A 26249-nucleotide genomic window follows, 5' to 3' on the forward strand; every position below is an offset into this window, starting at 1 on the left:
AGTTTGTGTGCAGGATCCCAAATATTGTTAATTACTAAAACTCTAAATCATCTACAGCAAAGTTAGATTTCTCTACTGAAGAAAGGTTTATGCCAGAATAATTTGATGCATATGCAAAAATATGTATAGGATGGCATGAGCTCTCCACTGCGCCACCTCCAACTCTCTGAGGGTCAGTCACTTTTCCAAGCAAAGAGTTGAAGGCAGATCTCTTTCTTCGGCTGGGGCCTCCCCCTGGAAACAGCCACCCTGCCTCTCTGAAACTTGAGCAGAACCATCTCCGGTTCCGGAAGCAACTCAAGACCTGTCTCTTTGCTTCTGCCTTCTCTCTTCCGCTCCCTTGCTGATCACCTGCCTGATCCATGCAGTGATCACCTGGTCAAGCTCTGAATTCGGCCGAGGTACCTTCCTGTCCTGTTGCAATTACGCACTGCCTCTTGGCTCCCCTGCACTTGTGGTCTGTATCTGTAACCCGACAGTACTCTCTCTTGCACTTATTCTCCACCCGTTAGCTGCACTTATGAGTACCCACACTTGCCACCTGTTGGCTGCACTCTTGTTTCTCCTTTGTTCCTGCATTTCTGCATCCTACCCCACACTCGGCACTTCTCCGCTCCCGCCTTCCCTGCTCTTGCGGGATCTAAATTACACAAGGCCTAGTAAGATCGGTGTTTTGTACTACTCTTGTTTCCCGCTCCTTGCCTTGTCGCACCTAGAAACACTTGGTGTACAGGCACGTTATAAATGCCATATCATTTCATTAAGAAGCACCCTGCACCTGTGTGCGCATTGAAACACACATACACAGTGACAAATGATGTACAGTGGAGGCTGGTACATTTCAGAATTTAAGAGGCTTACATGTTTGTGCCAATTAGGCAGGACCAACAGAGCACAGTGAAGGAGCCCAAAACAAACAAGGGTTGTTTGAGGGGTGTTCTGACTACCAAGAAAATGTTTGAAACATTGGGTTAAAATCATGCATTTTACAGCACTTTCTTTGCAAACCTGGGTAGTAATCCTTACAGTTTGCAATTGGTTTTGTATGGAAGCACATGGAAAATCCCAATAGTTGCAAATCACAAACCGTGCATAGGAACATTTTCCAATACATTTCATGCCGCCTTTCCACGCAAGCTATGCTAGTATAAAAATATATTCATGCTAGTTGTTCTAATTATGTCCGCAGGCTGCATCAATATATGCAATTACCACCATGTACAGACTCCCAGCTAGTAAAAATGCCATTCCACAGAAAGTATGTCCAGGCTGACTGTGTACCATAAGTGTTATTACTGGCTAGATTGGCCTACATTCAATGTGGGCCAATTTAGCCAAGTAGTACGTTTGCTTTAACCTTGATGCATAGTCCTGTGCATCAAGGGTAAACCAAAAAGAGCACTGGCAATGCTAACAGTTTGGGCATTTGTGTAGGCATGGGAAAGTCACTTCTGTATTGGTATTAGCTGGCCATTGATGGTGCCGGTGCAAAATGGTTTGAGTACCTGAGCAGCTAATAGCAGTGTCTGGCAAATGCCTAATACTTATACACAAGCCAATACTGTTGGCTTTGCCAATGCTTGTTTATAACAGAACTTCGGCGAAAGACACGCAGGGTGTTTTTAAATCGAGTGCCCAAAGGCAGACATGATTAAGACATTTTTATTACACCAAACTCCTGAAGATGAACCACTTGCAGGCACATTGAGGGCAAAATTTGATGGCAAGGCGTGTTTCAAGCTAGCTCAAAGAGTCCCAGTGAGGAGGTGTTTTGGGTGGGTAGGGCAGGAACTGGGGAGAATTGCCATAGGTATTAGCATGGCCATGAGAAGAAGGGAAGTGGTGACATGAGACATCTCATTCTCACAGCTCCGTCCTTAAGTGTGACGTTTCAGACATGAAGGCAAGAGGTAGCTGCTTGTAACATTGAAGCTTCACCAGAATAGTCTCATTCAAATGTGGAAAGATGTTAGGTGTCCCCACACAAGGAAGTTCGCCCCTCCCTCACAGCCTCTGATGTTAGCGCCTCTCCCAACATTTTAAGTGTTAGTACCCCCCCACCCCCCAATGACATTTTAGCCTAGGTGCACCTCTGATGCCATGAACCCACCACTTAATGAAATGGCCCCCAGGGCGGCTAAATTTAGGGGTGGGGCTGAACACACACTCGCATAAAACACTTTCACCCATGCATTCACCCACTAGTTACACAACTCCATACATACATGCATACATAAAACCAAACACAGCATTGACATAATTTAAATACACATATATACATTTAATTTAAAATAAAAAATACTTACCTTACCTCCATGCACTCCGGCACATGGACATGCTGCCTGACAGGAGAGAACTCCTCTCCCATCAGTCAGCGTGTTTACACTGAGCAACGTGAACACACTGACTGACAGGAGAGGAGTCCTCTCTCGTCATTCAGCATGTCCACGTTTTCAGCTGAATAACAGGAGGCAGCAGAGCTCACTTCTGAGCCCTGCTGTCTCCCATTATTTTGCTGTTTGTTGCAGAGCCAAACGGCTTCGCAACAAACAGCAAAATCATTTCAGGGGCAGAGAGGAGACAGCACAGTCCCACGTGTGAATAAAGGACACGGGAGACTGTGCTGCCTTCTTATTAGGAGAGGGGGCCGCGAGGCCCCCCGCAAGTGCGAGGTCCGAGGCAGTTTTCCCCCCCTGAACCCCCCTCGTGACGTCCCTGAGGGGGCCTGTATATAGTGGCAAAGGTGAGAGTCGGAGAGACGCCAAGCTTGCAGACAAGATTTTCAAAAGAGGAGTAGGGCTCGGTGGGTATGAGAGAAGTAGGGGCCCACTCAGGGAAGATCAGGGCTACTCTACCACCAGGTCTGTTGGGCCGAGGCTTGGAGAGGATCTTGTAGCAGTCAGGGAGAAGGGAGTCAAAAGCAGTGACTGAGCTGGCATTGAACCATGTCTCAGTGAGAGCGAGGATCTCGAGATCAAAGTCTTCAAGAAGGAGGTAGATATCAGAAGAATGTTAGACAGCAGAACCAGCATTCAGAGTGGCTAAGTGAAGCCGGTCACCAGCATCTTTGAAAGTTTTCTAAGGAGGGATACAGGGATGTGGTACAGCTGTCGGAGGAGGTTTGGTTGAGGACCCTGGGCCATGACAGTGCCATTGTGATAGATATTAATGATGCACGTAGAAGATGAGAAATGTGGGAAGAGTACTTTCCATCTAGTGCCACCATTAATGGGTGAAGAAAAAGGGGGGGGGTAGTAGAGACCAGATGGGAGGTCCATAAGTCTGGCGAGGGGACAGAAGAGGATATCAGTGATAGCCTGTAAGTGGCACTGATTTAGGTATCAGCAATAGGTAGGCCAGGATTAGAGGCCAAGAAATCTTTTTAAAGCTTTTTTCTTCCAGACTTTGTGAGAGATGAGTGAGAGGTAATAGAGTAACAGTTCGAATAGATAGGGGAGATGGAGTGCCATAGCAGTGAAGGAAAAGGGGGACAGTAGTTTGAGAAGCTACGCAATGCAAGGGCGAACTCACCATGCGGCCTAGCAGCCAGTTGGAACACACCTAGGTTCAAATTTCTCAGAAAGCATGAAAATGCTGTACACAATGGAGGGTGTACAGATGTAAAACCACCACTAGTTTCGAATTTCCCAGAAAGCATGCAAATGCTTTACAAAATGAAGGGTGCAGGGATGTAAAAGCACCACTAGGTTTGAATTTACCAGAAGGCACACAAATGCTGTACAATATGGAGGGTGCAGAGATGTAAAAACATACCTAGGTTCAAATCTCTCACTCAATAAGTTTTAGAATGTGTTTTGGTGTAGTCTGTAGCACCCTGTAAAATTAAAACTAGTTCCATTCACACAAAGAGGCAACTTCCCAGAGCCTTCAAGGAAAATGCCCATAATATGACCAAATCCTACACTCAACCAAAATGACAGTGGACTCGAAGGCAGGAATTCCAACCACATGGCTAACCAGGTTATGACCAGCCGTGTGCAATATGATGCCATGAGGTAAAGAAAAGGAAACCAGTAACGGTGCATAGGAGTGCAATCAAAAAGGTAAAAAAGAAGTTGCCACTGCCACAAGCCTGTTTGGACTACATCTAGTATGGGAAAAGTAACAAGACTCAAAAATAGAATGTGAAAATACGGTTTCCCCTGCACTGCTTGCCTTAAAGGAGGTAGATACCATAGAATTCAATGGGGAAAGGGCCACACTGCGCTGGGAGATTTAACGACTGACCAGTGCCACACAACTAAAAAGTCAAGTGAAGGAGTGAAGTCGAAAAAGATCACTCCAAAATTCAGTACCGGATTACATAAAGTTTGTAGATACGCTGGAGTCATACTGGAAGAGATGGGAAAGCTATAAAAGGAAATGTAAGAAAGCTGTGCTTGAATTACTATCCCTCGCACATGCTGTGAGTAAAGACTAAACCCTATGATGTGTTATTTATATAGCGTGTACGCCTAAGTGCTTTACATAGAACATATATACATACAATGTCACCCAAATGGAGTTGGTACTCATTTAACAACCTTGAAAGGATTAAAGGCTGAGTTGGCCTTGCCAGGATTCGAGCCTGCAGGTCACAGACAGATTGCAGCATTGAGCACTTAAACCCGCTATTATACATACACTAACACGTTGGTCTTCCTAAGCCCTCACCAGAAGACTTGTGGAAAGCCTTCCTAACATCTCATTCCCAATGAGTCCCACACAAAGGTCCTTCACCCATTCTTAACCTTTAAAGAGTCAATTAGCCAATATTCTTCAGCAGCATGGCATACAAGCTCAGTCACGAGAGGATGATCTGCAGCTCAGAAGGGGAATTAAGACCCAAAGTAACATTTGGGTAACAGACAGATCACAGTAGATGGCACTTCCAATAATGGAAAAGCTTTGTTGATGTGGACGTAGAAGGGAAATTGTGCCCTTATGGAGTATGGCGGATAGAAATTCCTCAAATGCCATCAGACCCCCTTAGGCCATAAGGAACACCATAAAAAAATAGTGCTGTAAAAAGCCTCCCACACCCACTTTCTTGTATCCTAAATACATAGACCGCTAGCACCTGACCAACAGCTTTGTTGCCTCACTTAAGGTTTCAGCACAGTACACATGTGCATAAACGAGCAGCAATGACGGATTTCTTTTAGAAGCATTGATGGAGCTTACAATTTGTGAACAATTAATTTTGCAAGCATATCAAATAATGGACCTTTAAAGATGGTTCCAGTTATTCCAATTTCTGCAGGAGCATCCTTTACCTACCGCTTCTTCAAAGGTCCAGCGCTTGCTAACTTCAGCCTCATTCTGCTTGTACATCTGCTCCCTTAGAGAGATTATGAGCTCTCTCATCTTCTGCTTGTCCACATCACTCTAGATACGAAAAAACAGCAGGAGGCATCAGAGAAGAGTGAACTGCCATTCTTAAAAAGTCTTGTCTGAATGACTTAATACCCACTACATCCTAGAATGCTCACATTTCGCCAATGACATTTGTTTTTGGCAATAAAGCCTTTAACAAAGAAAGACAATATATCAATAAATCAATCAGATCACAAAAGAAAAAGAAACAAGTAAAACATTTTTACTAATAAATACAAAACATTAAATTAATTATATGAGAAATGTAAGAGTAATATGGAGCAGAAGAAAAAAAATAAGCCATTCACGTATTAAAACACAATGCTCCATCATTACACTAAAGAGATGTCATAATATAAAGACCAACTGTTCCTTGCTTTACAATCAAGCAGTTTAAGAGTGCCCACTAAATGACCTCACTTACTTCTGGAGGAACGACCTTCATCGCCTTGTTTATGTCAAGGCATTTAACAACCCCCCACAACTGCCATTACTATGGATGTGGTTTGCCCTGACAATCAGACCAAAAGTCAATGTTCCCAGCTCCCCGACATCTGTACAAGAATTTCCTAGTCGTTTCGTTAATGCTGGACAGACCATGATCAGATGCTGAAGGTCTTCCACTAATTCATCATTGCCACAAAATGGCATAGACATATCAATACACACATTGGCTGTATTGCACCAGAATCTCTTCGGTGTACAGAAGATTTAGTATAAATAGTAAGATGGTCCAACTCGCAAAGCGTTTATGATAGATTGACAAATAAAGAGCAAGCACCCCCTGCTCCCCCGCAACACCCCTCTGTGTTCTAAACTCAAGATGTTTCTGCAAGTCATAGGAGTGCATGCGTTCTGTAAAGGTCTATCCAATCCTGCTGGTAAAGGTCATCCTTTGAGAGATCCAACTGATTCAATGTCTGCTCACAGAAGTCATTTACTTCATTTAAGAAGGGAACCATTCTACTCGGCATTGCACATTCTGAATCCTGATAAAGTGAGTCGATTAGAAGACATGCAATTTTCATATAAATCAGCAAAAGCTTCCATATAGCTCGAGACCTCAAGGAATTAGTACTCAATTCAAATTGCATGGCAGCTAGAGGTACTGACTTCTGCAGATTTAAGAATCGTCTCCAGATTGAACTTTCTATTGATGGTAGATGTGGGTATTCGTCTCAATAATGCACCACCCACATTTAATCTAACCTGAATCACGGAATGCTCATGCAAAAAAAAAAAAATAAATAAATTTAAAAAAAAAATCTGAAGAGGACCCCTAGAAATTCCCCCAATTGCTCAGTTTTGCACAGAGGAGTTTTCTGTTAACCGTATCAAAGTCTGCAGATAGCTCAATGGTTGCTATAAAGAGTGTCTCATACTTTTTGGTCCAGGATAGAGATTGCATGGATTTTGAAAGTGCTCCATTAAGTGGAATGCTCATGTTCTTACAAAAACCGGTCTGCCACTTATGAAGTATGCCCGTCTCCTTAGCCCATGTCTGCAACTGTTCCAACAGGAAGGGAGTAGTTTCTTACCTGTAACTCCATTTCTCCAGCGTTGGTATCTTTCATGGATTCACATGCTTAGAATATTCCCCGTCGTCAGACTGGGAACCCTCGGTACACATATATAGTCGTTTCCTATAGGAAAAAACTTCCGACACTTGTGTGTCCTATCCACATCTACGTCCTCCCTGGGGACGTCCACGCATGCCCCATAGGACGTAATGGTATATAAGCCCCGCCCCCGCGGGTCCCGTCAGATTTCGACCCCTCCAAAGAAGAAAGGGGGAAACGTGTTTATGCACATATCCTGCACATTGCATTTCGGGGAGGCTGGTGGGCGCATGTGAATCCATGAAAGATACCAACGCTGGAGAAATGGAGTTACAGGTAAGAAACTACTCCCTTCTCCAGCATTGGATCTTTCATGGATTCACATGCTTAGAATAGATTGTATAGCAGTATCCTAGGAGGAGGTGAGAATGCAATGCAACATACATTACAAAAATAAACCATTCCCAGTCCAAATATATATATATATATATATATATATATATATATATATATATATATATATGCACGTAAGCAGTAACATTTATATAAAGGCGATACATCAAGGAAAAAAACCAAACGTCGGCAAGGTAAAAGACAACAGTTTCACCATTTGGCTTACCTCATTGAAAAAGATGGCGCAGCACTGCCCTCCCCATCTGTACTTCATCCGCATGCGGCCTTTCCAGGCAGTAATGGCGTGTGAACGTGTGTAGAACTGACCACGCCGCCGCCTGGCAGATGTCTGTCAGAGGAATTCCTGCCCATAGCGCCGCGGAGGAGGCTGTCGATCTCGTGGAATGGGCTCTAGGGTGCCCTTGTATGGGTCTCCCGGCCTTGGAGTGACTAAAAGCAATTGCCGACGAGACCCATCGGGCCAGTCCTTGCTTGGAAATTGCCCTTCCTCTCGTCGACGGACCATATGCAATGAACAGCTGTCTGGTAGTTCTGAGTTCTTGCGTTCTTTGCAGATAAAATTTTAACGCTCTTTTCACATCGAGCGTATGAAGAGCCTTTTCCTCCGTCGACGACGGTGTCGCAAAGAAAGTAGGGAGAGCAATGGTCGAGTGCTTGTGATAGACCGTCGGTACTTTCGGGATGAAAGTAGGGTTAGTTGATAAAATTACTTTGTCCTTAAAGAATCTCATATATGGAGGATCTATGACCAATGCCTGTAATTCCGACATTCTTCTAGCCGATGTAATGGCAATTAAGAAAGCCAGTTTCCAAGATAGGAACTGCATGGATGAAGAGGACATTGGCTCAAATGGAGGCTTCATTAAGGCAGCCAACACCACATTTAAACTCCACGACGGTGGGAACCGTTTCGTAGGGGGGGGAAGTTCTAAAGAGACCCCTCATGAAATGTTTCACCAGTCTGTCACTGAATAATGGTGAAGACTGTCTCCTCCTCGTAAACCTTGAAATGGCCGCCAAGTGCACTTTGATGGACGATGATGACAGCCCACTCTCAGCTAGGTGAAGAAGATACGGAAGAATTTGTTCAGGGGTTACTTCTAAAGGCTGAATTTCGTGCTGTGTTTGACACCACGTACAGAACCTTCGCCATTTGCATATGTATGATTTGTTAGTCGAAGGGGCCCTAGCCGCTTGCAGAATTCTCCGGCAATCCGACGAGACTTTCAAGCTGCCAAACTCTGAAAAGTCAGGAGCCATGCTGTTAAGTTGAGGCTGTCCGGATTGTGGTGCCACACCGTTCCCTTGTCCCTGGACAGTAGGTTCGGCACTTTCTGGAGAGTTATAGGCTGTTCCAACGACAGATGTAGGAGGTCGGAAAACCATGGTTGTCTCGGCCAATACGGTGCCACTAGAATGACCCGGCATTTGTACCTGCGAATCCCCTGGATTGTCCTCCGTATAAGAGGGAACGGAGGGAAAGCGTACAGGAATTTGTCCGTCCAAGGAAACGAGAACGCTTCTCCCAGGGATCCTTTTTGAGGCCATCTGCTCGCGAACTGTTCGCATTTCCTGTTTTCTTTCGTTGCGAAGAGGTCGATTGAGGGGGTCCCCCACCTTTCGAAGATTATTTGAAGCTGACCGGTGTCCAGCTCCCACTCGTGTATTTGAGCCATTGTCCTGCTCAGGGAATCCGCTTGCACATTCTTCACACCCGGGAGATGGTAAGCCACTAAGGATGTGTTTCAACGCCCAGTGCCAGATCTTTTGAGCTTCCGCCGAAAGGGTCCTGGATCTGGTGCCGCCTTGCTTTATCAAGTAGAACATGGCTGTCGTGTTGTCTGTCAGCACTCTTACTTTTGATCCTTTGATATGTGGAAGGAATGATTTCAAGGCCCATCTCACTGCCCTCAGTTCCAGCACGTTGATGTGTAGGTGCGATTCGGTCGAAGACCATCTGCCCTGGGTTTGATGATCGTTCAATGTGTGCTCCCCAGCCCGTCAGGGAGGCGTCCGTGATGATGGTGTTCTGAAATTCCGGCTCTTGTAGAGGAACCCCTCTGTCCAGGTTGTGAAAGATTTTCCACCATTGGAGGGATCTGATGACACCCTCGTCGTCGACGGTTATCCTGTCTGACCACCGGCCCGTGGCCAGCTTCCATCTGTCCGACAGGAACTCCTGTAGAGGCCTCATGAACAATCGGCAGTTTGCCACTAGGTGGATGCACGAAGCCATGGAACCCAGGATTGCCACATATTTTTTCACGGAAAATGTGCTCTGTAGGCGAAGTTGACTCGTCAGTTGTTCGATCTTCAATATTCTGTCTAGGGACGGTTTCACTATTCCCGAGTGGGTTTCGAATTGAGCTCCCAAGAACTTCAAGCTCCTTGAGGGCTTTAGAGAAGACTTTTCGAAGTTCACTGCGAACCCCAGTAGTTGCAGAAGTTGTAAGGTGGCTTGTACGCTGTCGTTGGTCGACGCTGGGGAGGATCCCCTCACAAGCCAGTCGTCGAGGTACGGGTATACATGATGCCCTCCCTTTCGCAGTCAGGCTGCCACAGGTGCCAAACATTTTGTAAACGTTCTTGGGGAGGACTTTAGACCAAATGGGAGCACTGCAAATTGGTAGTGTGTCTGACCTACCATGAACCTCAGAAACCTCCTGTGTTTTTGACACACCGGAATGTGGAAGTACGCGTCCTGTAGATCTAGTGACGCCAAAAAATCGTCCCTTTGGACGGATCGGATCACCTCCTGCAGTGTGAGCATTTTGAATTTTTGACTCTGTAGGGTCTTGTTGAGGTCTCGCAGGTCGAGAATAGGGCGCCATTTTCCGTTTGGCTTCTTTACCACAAAACACTGAGTATACCCCTAGGCCTTTCTGCGATGCAGGGACTAATTCGATGGCGCCTTTCTGTAACATGAGTGTTACTTCCTGCCGCAAGATGTTTAGATGTGGCTGGGATAGGTGTATTGGTGGACATTTTGGAGGTTTGCATTTGAATAGTAGGGAATGTCCGTACCTCACAGTGTCCAAAACCCACTGATCTGTTGTGATGGTCTCCCATTCCTCGATGCAGCTTGACACTCTTCCTCCCAGAACGGCACGCTTCCCGTCATTGTTGGTCTTTCTGTTTGCTCGTCGACGACGAATAAGCTGGTCGTCTCTTGGAAGACTGGAAATTTCTGCGCCGGCTTGAGGTCCGAGAGGCGCGTCTATATCCTTGGGAAGGATACGCTGATCTACCAAAAGATCTATCCCTGGTTGCTGAGAATCTTGAGTTTCCAGATGCTCCTCTAAAGGGACGAAAAGAACGAAAGGGCTTACCACTCTGGAGAGAACCCAACGAGCGTGCTGTATCTGAGTCCTCCTTCATGCCCTTCAAGGCCTCGTCCACCTTTTCTCCGAAAAGAAGATCACCTTCGAAGGGCATGTCCAAAACTTTATACTGTACTTCGGGTCTGAAGTTGGTGCACTTAAGCCAAGCCTGGCGTCTTAGAACAACTCCTTTATTTATTTGTTTAAAACCCGAATCTGCCAGGTCCACCGCTATGTTCATAGCATGATTCGATGCCTCTTCGCCTTCTCGAACCAGGGACATCGCCGTTCTTCTATGTTCTTCCGGGAGGTGGTCCAGGATAGGTGCCAGTCTGTGCCACATCTCCCTGTCATATCTGGCCACAATCGCCAGGGAGTTAGCTGCTTTCACCGTTGAGGCCCCCACAGAAAGAACCTTCTTACCAAACACGTCTTGGCGCCTCGCCTCATTAACTGGAGGGGTAGAGCATTTATGTTGGGCCTTTGCTTTTCTCGTCGCCGCCGACGACACCACCGAGTCCGGTGTAGGTTGAGCCGAAAGACACTTCGGTGTAGAGTCTGGTACTTTAAATTTCTTTTCAATGCGGCCTTTGACAGCCGGCTCAGAAAATGGGTGACGCATGGTTTGGACACCTTCTTTCCAGACATGGTCTAAAACGGGTATTGAGAATATTGAGCGTCTACTCTTGCCCATATGGTCAAAAAGAAAACAGTCCCTTTTCTCCTCCTGTTGTACCAGGCCAAACTCCTTGCACGCTTTTTCCATCATAGAATGAAAGGCACCTATATCGTCCGGTGGTGACGGGTGAGTGGGACTCTTTGGTGTTTCCATTTCCACATCCGACACCCAGGATGGATCCCTAGATGGTGAGAGGGATATATCTGACGCTGACCCGTGGTCAGATAGGGAGACCGAAAGCTCACCTTCCTCCTGGACTGCTGGAGTAGTTGGAACCCCGATCGATCTGGTCGGGCGGTATGAAGGGCCGGGCTCGTTGACGGGGGGTGTCGACGGTACAGGTGGAAGCCTTTCGTCCAGCGATTTCAGCAGCGAGTGTAAGGAGGACAGTACCTCCATGGACAGGGTCGCCTGAGAGCTTGGAGGTTGGGTAAACACCTGAGAGCAGGTTGCTCCTGATGGAAACCTGGCTCGTAGACCGAGGTCCTCCGGGCTCACAATTCTGAAGCAGTCGTCTTCTTTCGAGGCAATTGACGCTGCCTGTTCCTGTAGCAATGTGTCAGGCAACCCCATATCAAATACCTCCGGTCTCCAGGCCAGAACTTCCGTCACGAGGACATCGTCGCCGAGGTCGTCGCTGGGTTGATGACGGGTGAAATCGACTGCGTCAGCGGCAGTGAGGACACCGACTGGTTCGTCGTCGACGTTGGGCCTGCAGGTGGTTTAGGCGGTCCCGCCTTCACAGCGCTCTCCCTGCGTTTATCCGAATCTCTACTCGTGGCTGATCTGTGTTGATCGCCCGAGGAGGATTTAGGCCTCTCCTTTCCTTTCTTCGACGAAGTGGACGAAGATGTCTTTCTTGCAGAGTCTTTAGAAGAGTCCTTAGAAGAGTGACTTCGTGGAACGTCCTTTTCCGCAGGTCGTGACTTCTTAGCCGGGGGTTCCGACGAAGTTGAGCGTCGAGGGGCTCCTGATGTTTTCGCAGAGGCCACGCTGCGCACAGAGCCCACCTCTGACTGAGGGTACGCTCCCGCACCGTCATTTAACCAGGATACCAGCGGTCGGTTTCGATCCTTCAGGGTTTTCTGGGAAAAACCTTTACATATTTCACACTGGTCTGCCGAGTGGTGAGGGTGGAGGCAATAAATACAGTCTAAATGGCCGTCCCCCTCGTAAACCTTCTTCAATCTGCACGTGGCACACGGGCGAAATAGAGGTTTTCCCGACATTCCGATAAAATTAACAAACTCACAGGAGTTCGACAATTCGAAAAATCTAGCAGTAGAGACTACGCGAGGAGATCCCACTATCTTTGGAGACGGTTGAAATCTGACGGGACCCGCGGGGGCGGGGCTTATATACCATTACGTCCTATGGGGCATGCGTGGACGTCCCCGGGGAGGACGTAGATGTGGATAGGACACACAAGTGTCGGAAGTTTTTTCCTATAGGAAACGACTATATATGTGTACCGAGGGTTCCCAGTCTGACGACGGGGAATATTCTAAGCATGTGAATCCATGAAAGATCCAATGCTGGAGAAGGTGGCAAACACCTTGCTGTCAGTGTCCAAGAAGCCTGTAATTACACGGGTCACTGCGAGGCTCCTTCTTATATATTGACACCATATGAGCCACTTGACAAGAATCCAGACATGCAGTTAACCATGTCTCTTGTAAAAAGATTAGTTGATAGGTTGTCAAAGTCACTCCCAGCGCTGGGCTGGCAACTATGTCCTGATGGCCTCTTGTGCTCCAGGATAAGAGTGTAATGTCGGTCCCTACATCAGGAATATTGATATTACTGCTTGTTTCCATCATGCCTCGATTCACCTAAGGCTCCAGAAACCCAGGACCAATCCTGGGAGGTGCCCTGTGTTTCTGGCCCCATTGATATTGATATTTTATTTATATTGCGCTCGTACACAAGTGTTTCAGAGCGCAATAAGGCAAGGGAGGGGAGTGGAACGGTAGAACAAAACAACGATCTTACTAGGCCCAGTGCCATTGAGAATGCGGAAATGCATGGAAAAGGGGGAGGGGGAAACGTGCATGGAAGGGGGGGGAGAAGTGGAAAGCGCAGAGCGAAGGAGAAACAGATAAATAATAAAGGCAACAAACAGTGGTAGTGCAGCCAGCAAGTGGCAAGTGCTGGGTTTAAGGCAGCAGACAAGGTAGGTCTGATAAGTGCAGGAAGAAAAAGGGGGGAGGGTGTATGGATACAGATACAGACCCCAGTGCAAGGGATGGCCCGGAGGCAGTGTGGGGGGGTGGCAGGGTGAGCAGGTACCTGGGCCCGGACGACAGAGGGTGGCCAGGTGCACCGCGCCAAGTAAGAACAGATCAGCAGGGGAGAGGGGGAGCAAAGGCAGAAGCAGAGAGGAAGGTCTTGCGGTGCTTCCAGAACCGGAGATGGTTCCCCTCAAGTTTTAGAGTGGCAGGGAGGATGTTCCAGAGGGAGGCCCCAGACGAAGTCAGATCTACCCCCAGCCTGTTTCTTTGAAAAACGACTGACCCTGAGGGAGGTAGAGGAGCGAAGAGCTCGAGAGGAGAGGTTTTTGCGGAGGGTTAGCTGAACGTATTTTGGACCCAGGCCCCAGAAAGTCATTCTGGCAAAGGTCGCCTCTCTGCCTAGCCTACCGGTAGAGATTAGAATTTCACTCGTTAGGGGAGACCGCCCTTCAGGTAGTGTTATTTCTTTATAAAAACGCAATCAAAATGGCACCTCTGTAAGATGACCTGTCGAAACCCCATTGCCTCAATGATTGCACCTGCCCCAAGATTACATCATAGAAAGATAATGTGATCTGTTCTATGCAGGTCTATAAAGTCCACTCTGTGAATATCCTTGGATGACAGGGCTCACAACTCCGGGACCTCTCCCAGCAAACGAAGGTGGTCTGCTTGCTCCCGGACAATAGAGACGTCCTGTTAAATCGAGCTTTTGACCAAAATTTGCAATCAAATGCGAGGTCCAGATCAACGCCGGTGGGACCACCAGGTAAATCACGATTTACAATAGGCCCACCATGAATAGTCTGGCGTGACACAACCCCCACATGAGGCCGATCAGGGCCCTTACAGCCTTTTAGAATGCTGAAGGACTGAACAGGCACTGGTTGCGGACACATCACACGTTGGGACCCCCAAAGCCCTAGGGGTTGCTCCATGCGTTCCACCTGAACTGTGAATCCCAAAAGGCAGGGACTGACGGAAACAAACTAGTCACGAGTTGTCCAGCCCAATGATGGTCCAGATTCACATCTCTTAAAATAAAAAATGTTTTAAACATTTATATAGCGCACAGAGCAGCCCTTAGGCATTGTGGCGCTGTTACAAGGAGGTATACATGTTACTTAGTTGCAGTGGAGAGATACATAGCAGTGTCTAACATTCGTGGAGTTACAGAAGAACCTGGTACAGAACATGTACATAAGTTACTTGGTTGAAGAGGTGAGGCATATAATGGTGTAGGCGGTTTGAAGTGTTACAGGCGAACCGGATACATCCCAAATACATTTTCACACAAGAGGGTAACTGGACATGGGTGTGTGGGTAAGTTGAACAGCCTAGTTTTGAGGGCTTTGCGGAAAGCAGTATGTGAGGGTTTGTTCCTGAGGGTGGGTGGCAAGAAGTTCCATTGTCTTGCGGCAATGAAGGGGTAGCTGGCACTGCCCACTTTGGTGCGTTTGACAATCAGGATGTTGAATTGGAGTAGTGTGTTCTGATGGGCCTGGTGGCGCCAGCTCTGACTAGTTTAGCTGACAGATATGGTGGAGCTGTGCGAGTGGCCATTTAGAGTGATGGCAAGGGTCTTGACTAGGATTCGTTCTTTGACCGGGAGCCAGCGTGCAAAGCGTCTATCAGCTGAGATGTGTTCCCTTGTCGGTATGCTGAGGGCAGCACGGGAAGCGTTGTTTTGAATTATTTTACTTTTTTTACGTTTTGGGATGAGGTGCCAGCGAAGAGGATGTTGCAGTAGTCTAGTTTTGCACCTATTGTGGCTCTGGCAATAGTGAGACAATTCTGAGTAGAGAGGAAGGGTTTGACCGCATTGATCAGCTTGGTGCAGTATGCTGCTGAGGAGGCAATAGCACTGACTTGGCATGACAGAGTGCAGCATCAAGGTAGACCCCTAGTGTCTTAACGGAGGGGGTGAGACACATCTGCGTGTTGTCGATGGTGAAGGTGTATTCACTGTTGAGGTTATGGAGGGTTTCCTTGGGGTAGACTAGGAGGATTTTGGTTTTGTCTCCGTTTAGCCAAAGCCTGTTGGCCTCCATCCAGGCCTGGATGGTAGAGTAGACTGTGTAGAGTACTTTTGTATCCGTTTCATAGTTGCCAGAGAGGGAGGAGGACCTGGGTGTCGTCAGCCTAGTTGGTGTAAGCTATGCTATAGAATCCAGGATGTCAAAGAACGGTTTAGTAAAGATGTTGTACAGGGTGGCCGAGATACATGAGCCCTGATGGACTCTGCAGTGGATGGTTGTAGGTGCTGCGTAGGCCTGGTCTGAGAACACGCATGGCTCTTCCTTCGACGAAGGAGGTGATCCAAATTGTGGTTTATTGGGAGAACTGAGCTGAGGCAGTGAGAGGTATTACATAATGTGTACTGAAGGTTGGAAACCGTTTGTGTTTGGTCAGGCCAGGGAAGGTCATCAGAAATTGATAGTGAACTCTGGATACACCCCTCCGAAGGTCCAGATAGAAGGACATTGCCATTTTCCAAATATGTGTACATGGCTACCACCTCCAGTTGTGGTACCGTCTTTATAGGCCAGAGGGAAGAGTCCGTTTGAACCTCATGTGAAGCTGTTGATATTGTAGCAATAATGTTATTTTGCTCTAGTTGGTTCAAGGAGTCGGTGGCTACGACCCTGTTGGTGTCTACCTACAGTAGTTTTTACCATTTTCTTTTGAGGGGCATTACCCTATACAGTCCATATATTCGGTGGCCTCGTCAATGTGCGCAGAAACTTATGGGATGAATGATTTTTATTATTACACACAGGTTTATTTTCTTTTACCATTTTTGGGCCTATTTGTGTTGGGAGACCCAAGACAATCTCCATTACAGAGATATCATCGGAAACGTTTAATACCCGAGCACCTGGGTTATGAACACTGTTTACCCAAGATGAGTCTTCCAACAGCTGCCCTCTGTGTATAGGTCCAGCGTGCACTTATCATTTGATTAATTATAATTACCCGTGGAGCCACAGTCCACTCCAGACAGTCTGTCTCCCGATAGTTTGTAGAGGAAGTAGAATTTGATTCTGTAACTCTTTGTCAACTTGTAGGACACACTCTCTCATTAGGATTAAGTTTCATTTTTTTATCTTTTATGCTGTAACCAGCCAAGTAAAGGCATCGACCCCCTGTGACTTTCCCTGTGGCAGTTCTTCTTTTAAATTCTAACAAGGCTTTGAACCATCCAATTAAAATCTATTCTTGCGCCCCCATATGCTCGCGGATTGATGTCAACCTCTGCAACTTCTTGCTTGGGAATGTTTTTTCAAATATTCTTCTTGGTAGTAAAGTGTATTTTGCCCCTGGACTCTATCATCATCTCCATCTCCTCACAGTCATTGGTTACCCAATCTTTGGGACCATTCAAGTCCTCCTCTTCATCACCAATGGCCAAGACTGCTTCTTCAGAACCATAGTACCAGTAATCGACTGTATGGATAGCACCAGAACGGCAGCATTTTGTGAGGTGCCCTTTTCTTTTGTATTTCTGGCATCAAGAGGTGGGCATGTGGTACTGTTGGCAAGATGACTGGTAGCTCTGCATCCCAAAAAACAAATAAATCAGGAATTTCGGATTCATCTTGGTATTGAAATTACTTTTGTTCCTATGACTGGGCTTGGGTTCAGTTGAAGGCGTTACCTCACTTCCAGAGGTGGCAGCCGTTGTCTCAGCACTATTACCATGGTTCTTTTCTTCAGGTAATTTGATCTGGTGAACCTTGGCTTCAAGCATTTGTTTGTGTGCTCTACTTCTTTCACAATACGTAAAACCTCATCAAGTGGTGGGTCACTCTTGGACCATAACTGTTCGCTTATTTTGCTGTCATTACTCTAACAAACTGGTCTCGCAAACGTTCATCCGTCAGACCGAAATTGCATGTTCTCGCCAACACCTCAGCGCTATAATGATTGCTTCCACTGTTTCCCCTTCAATTTGAGATTTCTTACCGAATTTATACCGTTCTAATAGAATGCTCACCTTACAATCATAATGCTTGTCAAGTTTCGCTATGCACCTTTCATAGTCATTGAGATTATATGCTTCATCAGGTGGCAGGTCAGGCAGATCATCAAATCTTTCCCGTCCTGGGGTGCTTAAGCAATGTATAAGTAAGGATTTCTTTCGTTCAGTGCCATAGCTGTTCCCACACAGCCGATGCGTTATGTTTGAAGGACGTTTTCCAGCGTTTCCACGGTACTGGCAGGCCACCTTGTGTAGGCAGAAAAGTAATTGGGGGGTGCCCGTCACCCGAAGCAATTTCCTTCTCACTTGGGTACTAGAATTATAAAAGTCACTGTATTTCTATATAGAGTTCAATCCAGTATTACTTTTCTTTGCTTTAACTGATATCCATAAATGTGTGTCCATTGTATGAAGGTTTTTGCAGCTCTCCTTCTAATACCTTATGTTTTCTCATTAAACACACAGCAAACAATTGATTCCCTTTCTCTGTCTAGAGGATGGCATACTGAGCGTTCCGTTTCCTTTATTTTATGTCACAGTTGCTGGGTGGAATGTAGAGAGACCGGAGCATAATTAGTTGCTGAGCAGAACAGGCCTGGAATGTGGGACACAGTTTGTTATTTTATGAGCCCTGGAGACACTCTTCGTGCCAACGGCTTCACTAGCGCACACAGGTAGCAAGTAGTACTTTAAGGAATTCTCTTTTGTATTTGAGCTGTAGTTTTGTAGCATTTTAAAGCGCTAGGGCCCTGCAGCTGTAACATGCATTATTCCTACAAAGGGAAAGCTGCGCTCTTACTTTTGTTCATTTTTGGATGAATCTGCAGGATTCTTGACGTGGGCAACTCATCGCCACAAATGAAGCATATAGGAGCCAGGAGGTTTCACAAACTTCTAATCTGAAGTCCCACCAGCACCCCACCTTTCAGTATGCTCTCTATCAATCAGTCATCCTTCCCATCCAGATTCCTCACTACTCAACATTCCCTACATTACATCATAGGCACTGTGCTGGCTGGGATAAAGATACTACACTGAAGCATGACCTTTTTAATGTAAGGTGCTTTACCAGAACTTACTCTGGTGTGTGGTTCCGAGACACCAACTTGGAGGTACAACAAGGTCACACTCAAGTTCTGTCACGACCCACATCCAGAAACCCCCCTGGCAAGCCCATGAGCCAGGAGGGGTCTTGGCTCGGGTCTCCAACAAACTTAAGCATCCTTTGCCTAGGCCCTCTTGGGGCCAGTCCTGGCGCCTTTGGCGCCAGGCTCATACTTAATAAAGACATGTGTCAAGGGAACTACTTTATTTCAAGTGCCAGCCAACATGGAGGCATCCACATAGCTTGGCTCCTTGGAACCAAGCTATGCGGTAGTGTTTTGGGTGTGGTAGCCTAGGAACTACTTTACCTGGACTACTTTCTTGAAGCCATTTAAACCACACCCGACTTGGATAACATGCTTCGCGTTACTTTGCAATCCTGCAACGTGACGCTCACCGTGTTCAGCTGTACCCGCAAACCTCGGAAGAACAGCATCTGTAAAGAGACAAAAGGACATCGTTAACAGCAGCAGCTTACCTGTAATTTCATCGTTAGCTGCCCACAGCACCTGCGAACAGAATCCTAGGATCAGCGCCTCTCCTGGACCGGCGGATCTGCAAAAGAGGAAGAAACAAGATATTAGACACTTTTACAACATAACGAATTGTGCCGAAAAGCTTACCTCACAAGTCGCCCCTCGACCAGCATCGCCTCGGGATTTCATACACCGGGTGAGCACCGCAATCTGTGGGAAAGAAAAGACAACAGGTTAGCAAAGTCAAGGCATCATAGCGCTGCGCATAGCGCCTACTTACCGCATCAAGGAACTCCTGATACGCCATCATTTACCGGCGAGACCCAATTCAGCAATGCATCACATTGGACTTCTGCGCACCTAAGAGAGAGAAAAAAAGACATTTAAACCAAGAAAGGCATGCAAGAACAACAACAATATACAACAGCAATAAGACCTACCTGAAAGACTTAAAACGGGCCGGCATCAGTGAAGTAACTAGATCGCATTCGCCCACAAAGGACAACACACCCCTGCCAAGAAGGCAGGATGGAGAGCACACCTGAATTAACAACAAGGTGAAGAGAGGTCCAGAGGGGCTGCGGGCAAACGGGGTGGCGGGGGATTGCTTACCCCAGTTGCCCAGTCTTGAACATTGCCCACCTTCATTCCAGGCACAACTTCCCCACTGGTCACACCTGGGAACCGCAGAGAAGGATACCAGAGTCCCTACGGCTGATTGGCGTCCCCGTGGATACCAGGTGAGCGTAACAAGTTCTCACCAAACTCTCAATACTAACATAGCTGAGCAGTTAGGCTTAGACTCAGAAGGATGCAGACATGGTGTGAAGTACAGTAAACTACAAACTGTTAAGGAACAAAGATCCACATAGGCAAGTATAACAATATATCATTTAACAACATAGTTATGTACCATGTTCAACACTACTAGATAGGTAAAATCACTATACAGCACATATAGATCTAAAGCTTACCTGCAAAACAGGTTATGTGGTAAGCCAGACAAGATGTCATGTTGGGTAACGTCGCTCTTTTTTTAAAAACAATCCCATCTGTCCCCATTGGTCTTAGCCCTGTCCTAGAGAAAATAAAAAGTCTAAAGGGTGCTTGTCAGGATGTATTACATCCGTCATCCAGAAAACCTAATCTATCCTCATCTCTGTCCCTACCACTATAAACAGAACCGAAGCTAACAAAGTTAGGGCCTCTTGCCCAGTCAGTGAATGTTGGTTTCTGACCAAGCAATAGGTCTCTGTTCCCAACAGAGGGTCCCCGACCCAGTTGTGCTCAGTTCAAATAACCAGGCACCAGAATTTCTTTCACCTGTACCACCTCAGACTTAGTTTGCTAATTTCCTTTCTTCCCGAATTGGGCTTGCCAAACATTTTCTACCAGTCTCAGGCAACTGATACTTCTGGGATTGCTGGGACTTGGAAGTCATGTCCAAGGTATGCCCATGTACTCACTTTCTAGTGATGACAATCCACTTTCCACTCCTATTTGCTTCTTCTCCTCTGAGGTCTCGGGTTGCATACCCACAACCTGGGTGTTTCTATGTGGCCCTGCTCGAACTTTCATTATTCTTATCTCGCCCTGGGGTTGTTTGATGCTCATCCCGCCCTGGGGTCGTATGATGCTCACCCCCACCTTGGGGTAGTTCTTGACCTTGCCGCCCATCTCCCAGTTTCCCCGAGCATCTGCATACCTCTTCTCAGGCGGCGCTCCTCCTGTCGGGCGTGTAAAGAAGGTGGTGCAGTCTTGTTCGGTCGACTTTCTTAGTCTCTGCTTGAGTGGGAGCTCCCTTCCTGCCTGCTCTTGGCAGCGGCTTCACGCCTCACCGCCGGTCAGCAGCTCCATCTCCCTTTACTGGGCCTCCTCTCTCGGATCTTTGCTGTGGTTTATCTGACATGCGTTTCGCAGCTTTCCCCACAGTTCACAACGCCATGCTGGGTGCAGGCCGGCTAGTCTCTCCAGGCCACATCTCCCAGGAGGACGGTTCTTCCATGTGGCTCTGCGGGCCTCTCTTCGCTTCCGCCAATGCAGGGATGCTCCTCTCTCTCTCTAGGCAGTCGGGCTGCGTGTTTTTGCCCTTTTGTCTGGGCCGAGTTAAGGATGGTGCCTGAAACCATGCCAGCCTTTTTATACATGAAGTAGTAACTGATAACCTATGTCAATTCCCATATAAGAAATATTTTCTTTACAACGTTCCCTCCATAGTTTCTTATGGAATCCCATTATTTTTGCTCTTCTTTTTTGTGCTTCTGTCCTGATTTTTTTTGTAGGGAAGCGAAACCAGCTTCGCTTCTCTTGCCTTTTGGCTCATGTAATAAAACTGATCCTTCCTTCAGAATCTGAACTATCAGTACAGGGAAACTATGCTTCCCTTTTGAATTCTTGTATTTTTATATTGCACACAGCAATGCAATGGGGATACTTTTGTACTGCCCTATCATTTTACACAGAGGATAGATATTTGGTTAGTTTTATGTGTGTCTAAAAACAAGCTGGTGGCGGCAGTTAAAGGTTTACAATTTTTGCATTCTTTCTAGTGAGCATATTCATGTTTACCACGTATGGCTACTACACGTGGCTCGTACCCTAAAATGGCCGTTCCGCAAGGTTTTTGCTTGTTCTTTGGCCATATTGCGTATTTGGCCCTCTTCTGGTCCTCTCAGGTCAGGAAGGTCCTTATATGGTCATGCTTTAGTCCGGGCAAGCTGCTGCTTGAGCCTTTTATATGCGCGTGACCCAGGAAGGGATCTGGAACTGTCTAGTTCCAATCCACATCCTCAATGCCAGAAGGTCTACTGCTGGGGTGGCTGAGAAACCAGTAGTTGTGCATCATTGTAACGACACGTCTGTTACACTAAGGTCACACAGCTTTTTTAGCAAGGGATAGAATGGAAAAATACATAATAGGGGTTTAGCCAATGAGCACTGGTAGACTGATGTATATAAAGTGTCATTTAGAAAGATTGCACTTTGACTGGATAGTCCTAAATTAATTATACAGAGCACATTGGCACTTTAAGAAATGTACCCAATAGTAATTGAGAGATCTGTATTCAGCACAATCGTCTTTTTTTATGCTATTAAAAATAGTAACTGTTATACAAGATTCATACTGGTTTGGTTTGATATTTATGACTTTTGTGACAGTAGGGTTTTCCCACTGCATTTGCCAGAAGTTCCTTTGCTTAATCTTTATTATTAAAATGTGAAGGATGCAGGGTTCAGATGCCAAATGTACACTACTTCACATTCTGAAAACATTCATGCTCACTTTCCCTACAAGACAGTCTAAATGTAGCTGATAAAAAGAGTCAACCTCCAGTAGCAAACTTTGGCAAATCCAATATGACAGGCTTCATTTACTATAAAGTGTAGGTCTGCTGAGTATGATAACACATTTCATGTACTATTTTACAAGAATGTGTGTGGAAAGAAATTGTAGTACACGCGCTACAATTAACATGTGTTTGGTGAAAAGACGTTATACCCCCTGGTCTGTCCCGTGAACGATGCCTGGTTTCATTTTGCTTACCAGCATGCATCTAGATGGTTTGTAAGCGCTTCTAACAAAGTTATTTGACTAAGATGCACACAATTTGGTCAAGGGGAATCTGACTACTTTCCCGCTATAACACATTTGGGAGTACTGTGGGCAGTGATCCTTGTTGGAGTGAAATGTGGGTTCTGTTCAGTTTTTCGATGGCCCTTGATGCCAACATATGACAGGTTTCAAAGGGCTATCCCAATTTTGGGACATAAAGAGACTGGTATTGAGAGAGAAGGATTTTCTCCAAAGTACTGTCCAAGCTCAGAAGCTGCTCGACAATGATTTGGCAAAGGGGAATGTAAGGGTGCAGAAGTACGACTGACACAGAGTGGTCATTGGGGTTGTTATAAACTTTTATTCACGTGAGAATAAGAAAAGAAAACCCTATCTTGCCCAAGACTAACAGTGGTTTCCCTGCCTCAACCGAAATTACTAAGGTCACAGTCAGGATGTCAAACAACAAAAGTTCACAGTCCAACGTCATAATCCCAGCTCTGTCCCTCGCACTCCATTCGAAACTGAATGAAAAAGAAGGTTGTCTGCCTAGTCCAGAGAAATGGCTCCCTTCTCTTGGACAAAAAGGCAGTTGTTGGTTTTTAAAGTTCTTAAAGTTCTGATTCAAGTGTTGGGGTAAATCTCTCCCTTTCTTAGCCTTCCTCAGGCTGGTACAGTTCAACTGCTGGGGGAATTTTTCATTTCTACTCCCCCCTTGGGTTTATAACAGTTCAACGATCCATTTTACAATTGGTGGGGGGGGAAATGCCTCCTTTCCCCAGACAGCCATTCTCAGGCTTCTCCAAGCGGTGGTGGGTCTCTGACCATGGTTGGCAGACCTGGTTCCCTTCTACCAGGCACCACGACGAAGAAGGGGGGTTTGGATGCTTCTCCAAACCGTGGTGGCTATGGCTGTCAGAACTGGTTCCCTTCTCTCCCAGGATTCTTAGGTTCAAACACAGACTATTTACTCACCTGCCAAATACTGTGCTCATTTGCAATGTTTTCACAGTTCTCTTGACGGTCTCTACATCTCACATACAGACTTGGTTTATTCTCCTGCCAAGTACTCCTTTCATAAATCTTATTCTCACAGTTATCTTTGCCTTCTCCCTTCTCGTTTGACAGTTCTGGGTCATCTTCCCTCCGAGTACCGCCACGAGGAAGATTAGGTATCCTTGTTATGCGATATGTTCTTTTCATGCAAGGGACCCAAACACTATTCTCTGTTAGTGTTGTAAAGCTTCTTACTGACCAGGTGTTATCCTCTGTTCCCCCCCTTGTCATGCACTATTGACTTTAGGGCTTCTTGTACCCTCTGGGGAACCCCAACCACAGACTCAACCACCCAAATACCTTTAGGGTCTTGGCTGCAGCCCTACGGTCAGTCGCAGGCTTCCACGTATCTCTTTATGGATAGTTGGCTATCTGGGGCTCTTCTCGGCTTGCTGCAATGACTCTGTGGCACCCGACTTTTCGGCGTGTCGCTCACAGCTGGACTGCATGCTCCTGCAATGACGCGTGGCTGGTGCTCTTCCCAGACAGCCTTCTGGTTCTCTTGCCGGGACATCGTGCTTCTCACTCTCGCACGTGCGCTGTTCTCCCCACGCTGTTCTCCACAGTGAGCATCCGCCACGCTCTCAGTTCCTCCAGGGAGGATTTGAAACACCAGCGGGTCCCTTGTCAAGTCTTTATGTCGCCATTCAGTACGGTCTGTGGTTGGAGACTAGACCGTTCACGTAGCTTCCTCAAAGTGATACTTGTGGATCTGCACTTCCTCGTCACAGTTCCTTGGCTTTCATCTTCATGACAACTACCTCTACTCTTCCTTGTCTCAGTCCTTTTTATTTCCGATTTCTACAGAAGTATACCAGATAGGAGGGTGGCGGTGAGAGCGATGGTGTGAAGTAGGAGTAGAGTGTGGAGGGATACCACATTCTCCCACAATAGCCATCACTGGTCCCATAAGGTGCTTCCCCTCCCATGCGATCCACCAGGGGGGTAAACTGGTAGCGGCGTCACCTCCGTGGCCTCAGGGGAAGGGCCTCCCCCTACGGAAGCAGTGACGACATCCTGGGATTCTTCACAGGACACAGTTTGGGATGATGGTTCAAGTTAACCCTGGTGGGATATCTGCTTATGATATGCAAGTTAAACAAGTTCCCTGCAGCAGTTGTTTTAAGTTCTCATGCTGATATTGCAAACTGTTCCCACACAATTGCATAGAGAGCTCTACACAAGAGGTGCCTTGAATGGCTGTTATGCATTTTGAGATCTGGGCTATACACACAGCAGCATGAGGAATGGAACATTGAGTGAATCGTAACCCTTGAATTCCAGTGAACACCCTTCTATTCCATTGTCTTGTGTGCCACTTATAGAAGAGGGCAACACATAAGCAATTAGCTGTGGTCCATTTCTGCGGTTCAGCCCAAAGTGCTAGGACAGCTGCAAGGGACCCTGTGGAGCTCCATCCAATCACAGAGTTCAGCAACAAGTGCCTCAAATGGGCAACTTGTTCCATGTCGGTTTGCAGGCAATGCTTTCCTACCAGGGTCCATCCCCAAACCCTTCCTAACCTCCCAAAGTATAACTAAGTAATTAAGTCCGGCTGTTCTCCTTTGTCTGCTAACAGGAGGAACACTTTGCATTGGAGGATGCATACACTTGGTCATATCACAATTAGGAAATAATTATGAGATGTGGTGGACCAATCAGATTTGCTTTATACTTTGTCATACTGCTGATTAAAGACAAGGCTCATGTGCTCTGCTATAAGTATGCAAGATACCACACTACCTTGACCTACACATGTGCTGCTTTAACTACAGGAAATGCCTTGCAGGAACTAGAAATGGAACAGGATTCTATGGAAGCACTAGAATAGACATTCTTGAAAAACCGGGTGAAAGGTTTTTGTCGAGACATTCAAGTAACATTATTTCTGGGGTCTTTCAGCTTTGTTTGCAACACAGACTTAACAGCGTGTTCTGTCCATATTTCCCCCCAAGGAAACATGTAGTAATTCATAAATGTGGACTGAGTGGTTTGACTCATACGTCCTGAGGTAAAGGAATTAATAAGGACATCACAGTATGCCAGTTTGGGGGTGGTAGGGTTGGAGATGGAGGGGATACTGATGAGAAGAAAGGGCACACCAAAACCAAGATCGGCAACCTCTGCAGAGCTCAACAGCAACACAAGTGACATGCACAGCTGTCAGCTGGACCCATTGACCCATGAAAGCTAGAAAATTAGAAGTTACTCACCGTAGTGACTAACGTACTCCTAGTCCATAGTCCCCTTTCTTCCATACTGCATGGGCGTTCCTTGCTAGGAACAGGAACCCTTTCAAAACACAAAAAAAACCTTTCCCCTTTAGACGCAGGGGGGTGGGGAAGCTCCAGGAGCCTGCACTCCCGACTCTGCCCTCCGGCGCCACACCTCAGTCCCCTTTTATGCGTCGGCTACATTAAGTTACTGACTACCTCCATTTTTTAAGGGGGTGGAGGGACGGAGAGTCGTATGGAGTAAAGGGGACTATGGACTAGGAGT

The 26249-nt window shown here is 46.6% G+C and overlaps 1 protein-coding gene across 4 annotated transcripts in view; it reads right to left on the reverse strand.

The window, feature by feature from the left end:
* LOC138567092 (uncharacterized) overlaps positions 1–26249 on the reverse strand; it is a 611926-nt gene that overhangs the window by 448349 nt on the left and 137328 nt on the right. For all 4 annotated transcript variants that reach the window (XM_069644960.1, XM_069644963.1, XM_069644962.1 and 1 more), the window contains one exon: positions 5281–5388. In XM_069644960.1, the coding sequence (XP_069501061.1) occupies positions 5281–5388 (108 nt within the window). The remainder of the gene's footprint in view (positions 1–5280; positions 5389–26249) is intronic.

Source organism: Ambystoma mexicanum, chromosome 2p (genome assembly GCF_040938575.1).
Source record: "Ambystoma mexicanum isolate Mex_15411 chromosome 2p, UKY_AmexF1_1, whole genome shotgun sequence".
Taxonomy (NCBI): Eukaryota; Metazoa; Chordata; class Amphibia; order Caudata; family Ambystomatidae; genus Ambystoma; species Ambystoma mexicanum.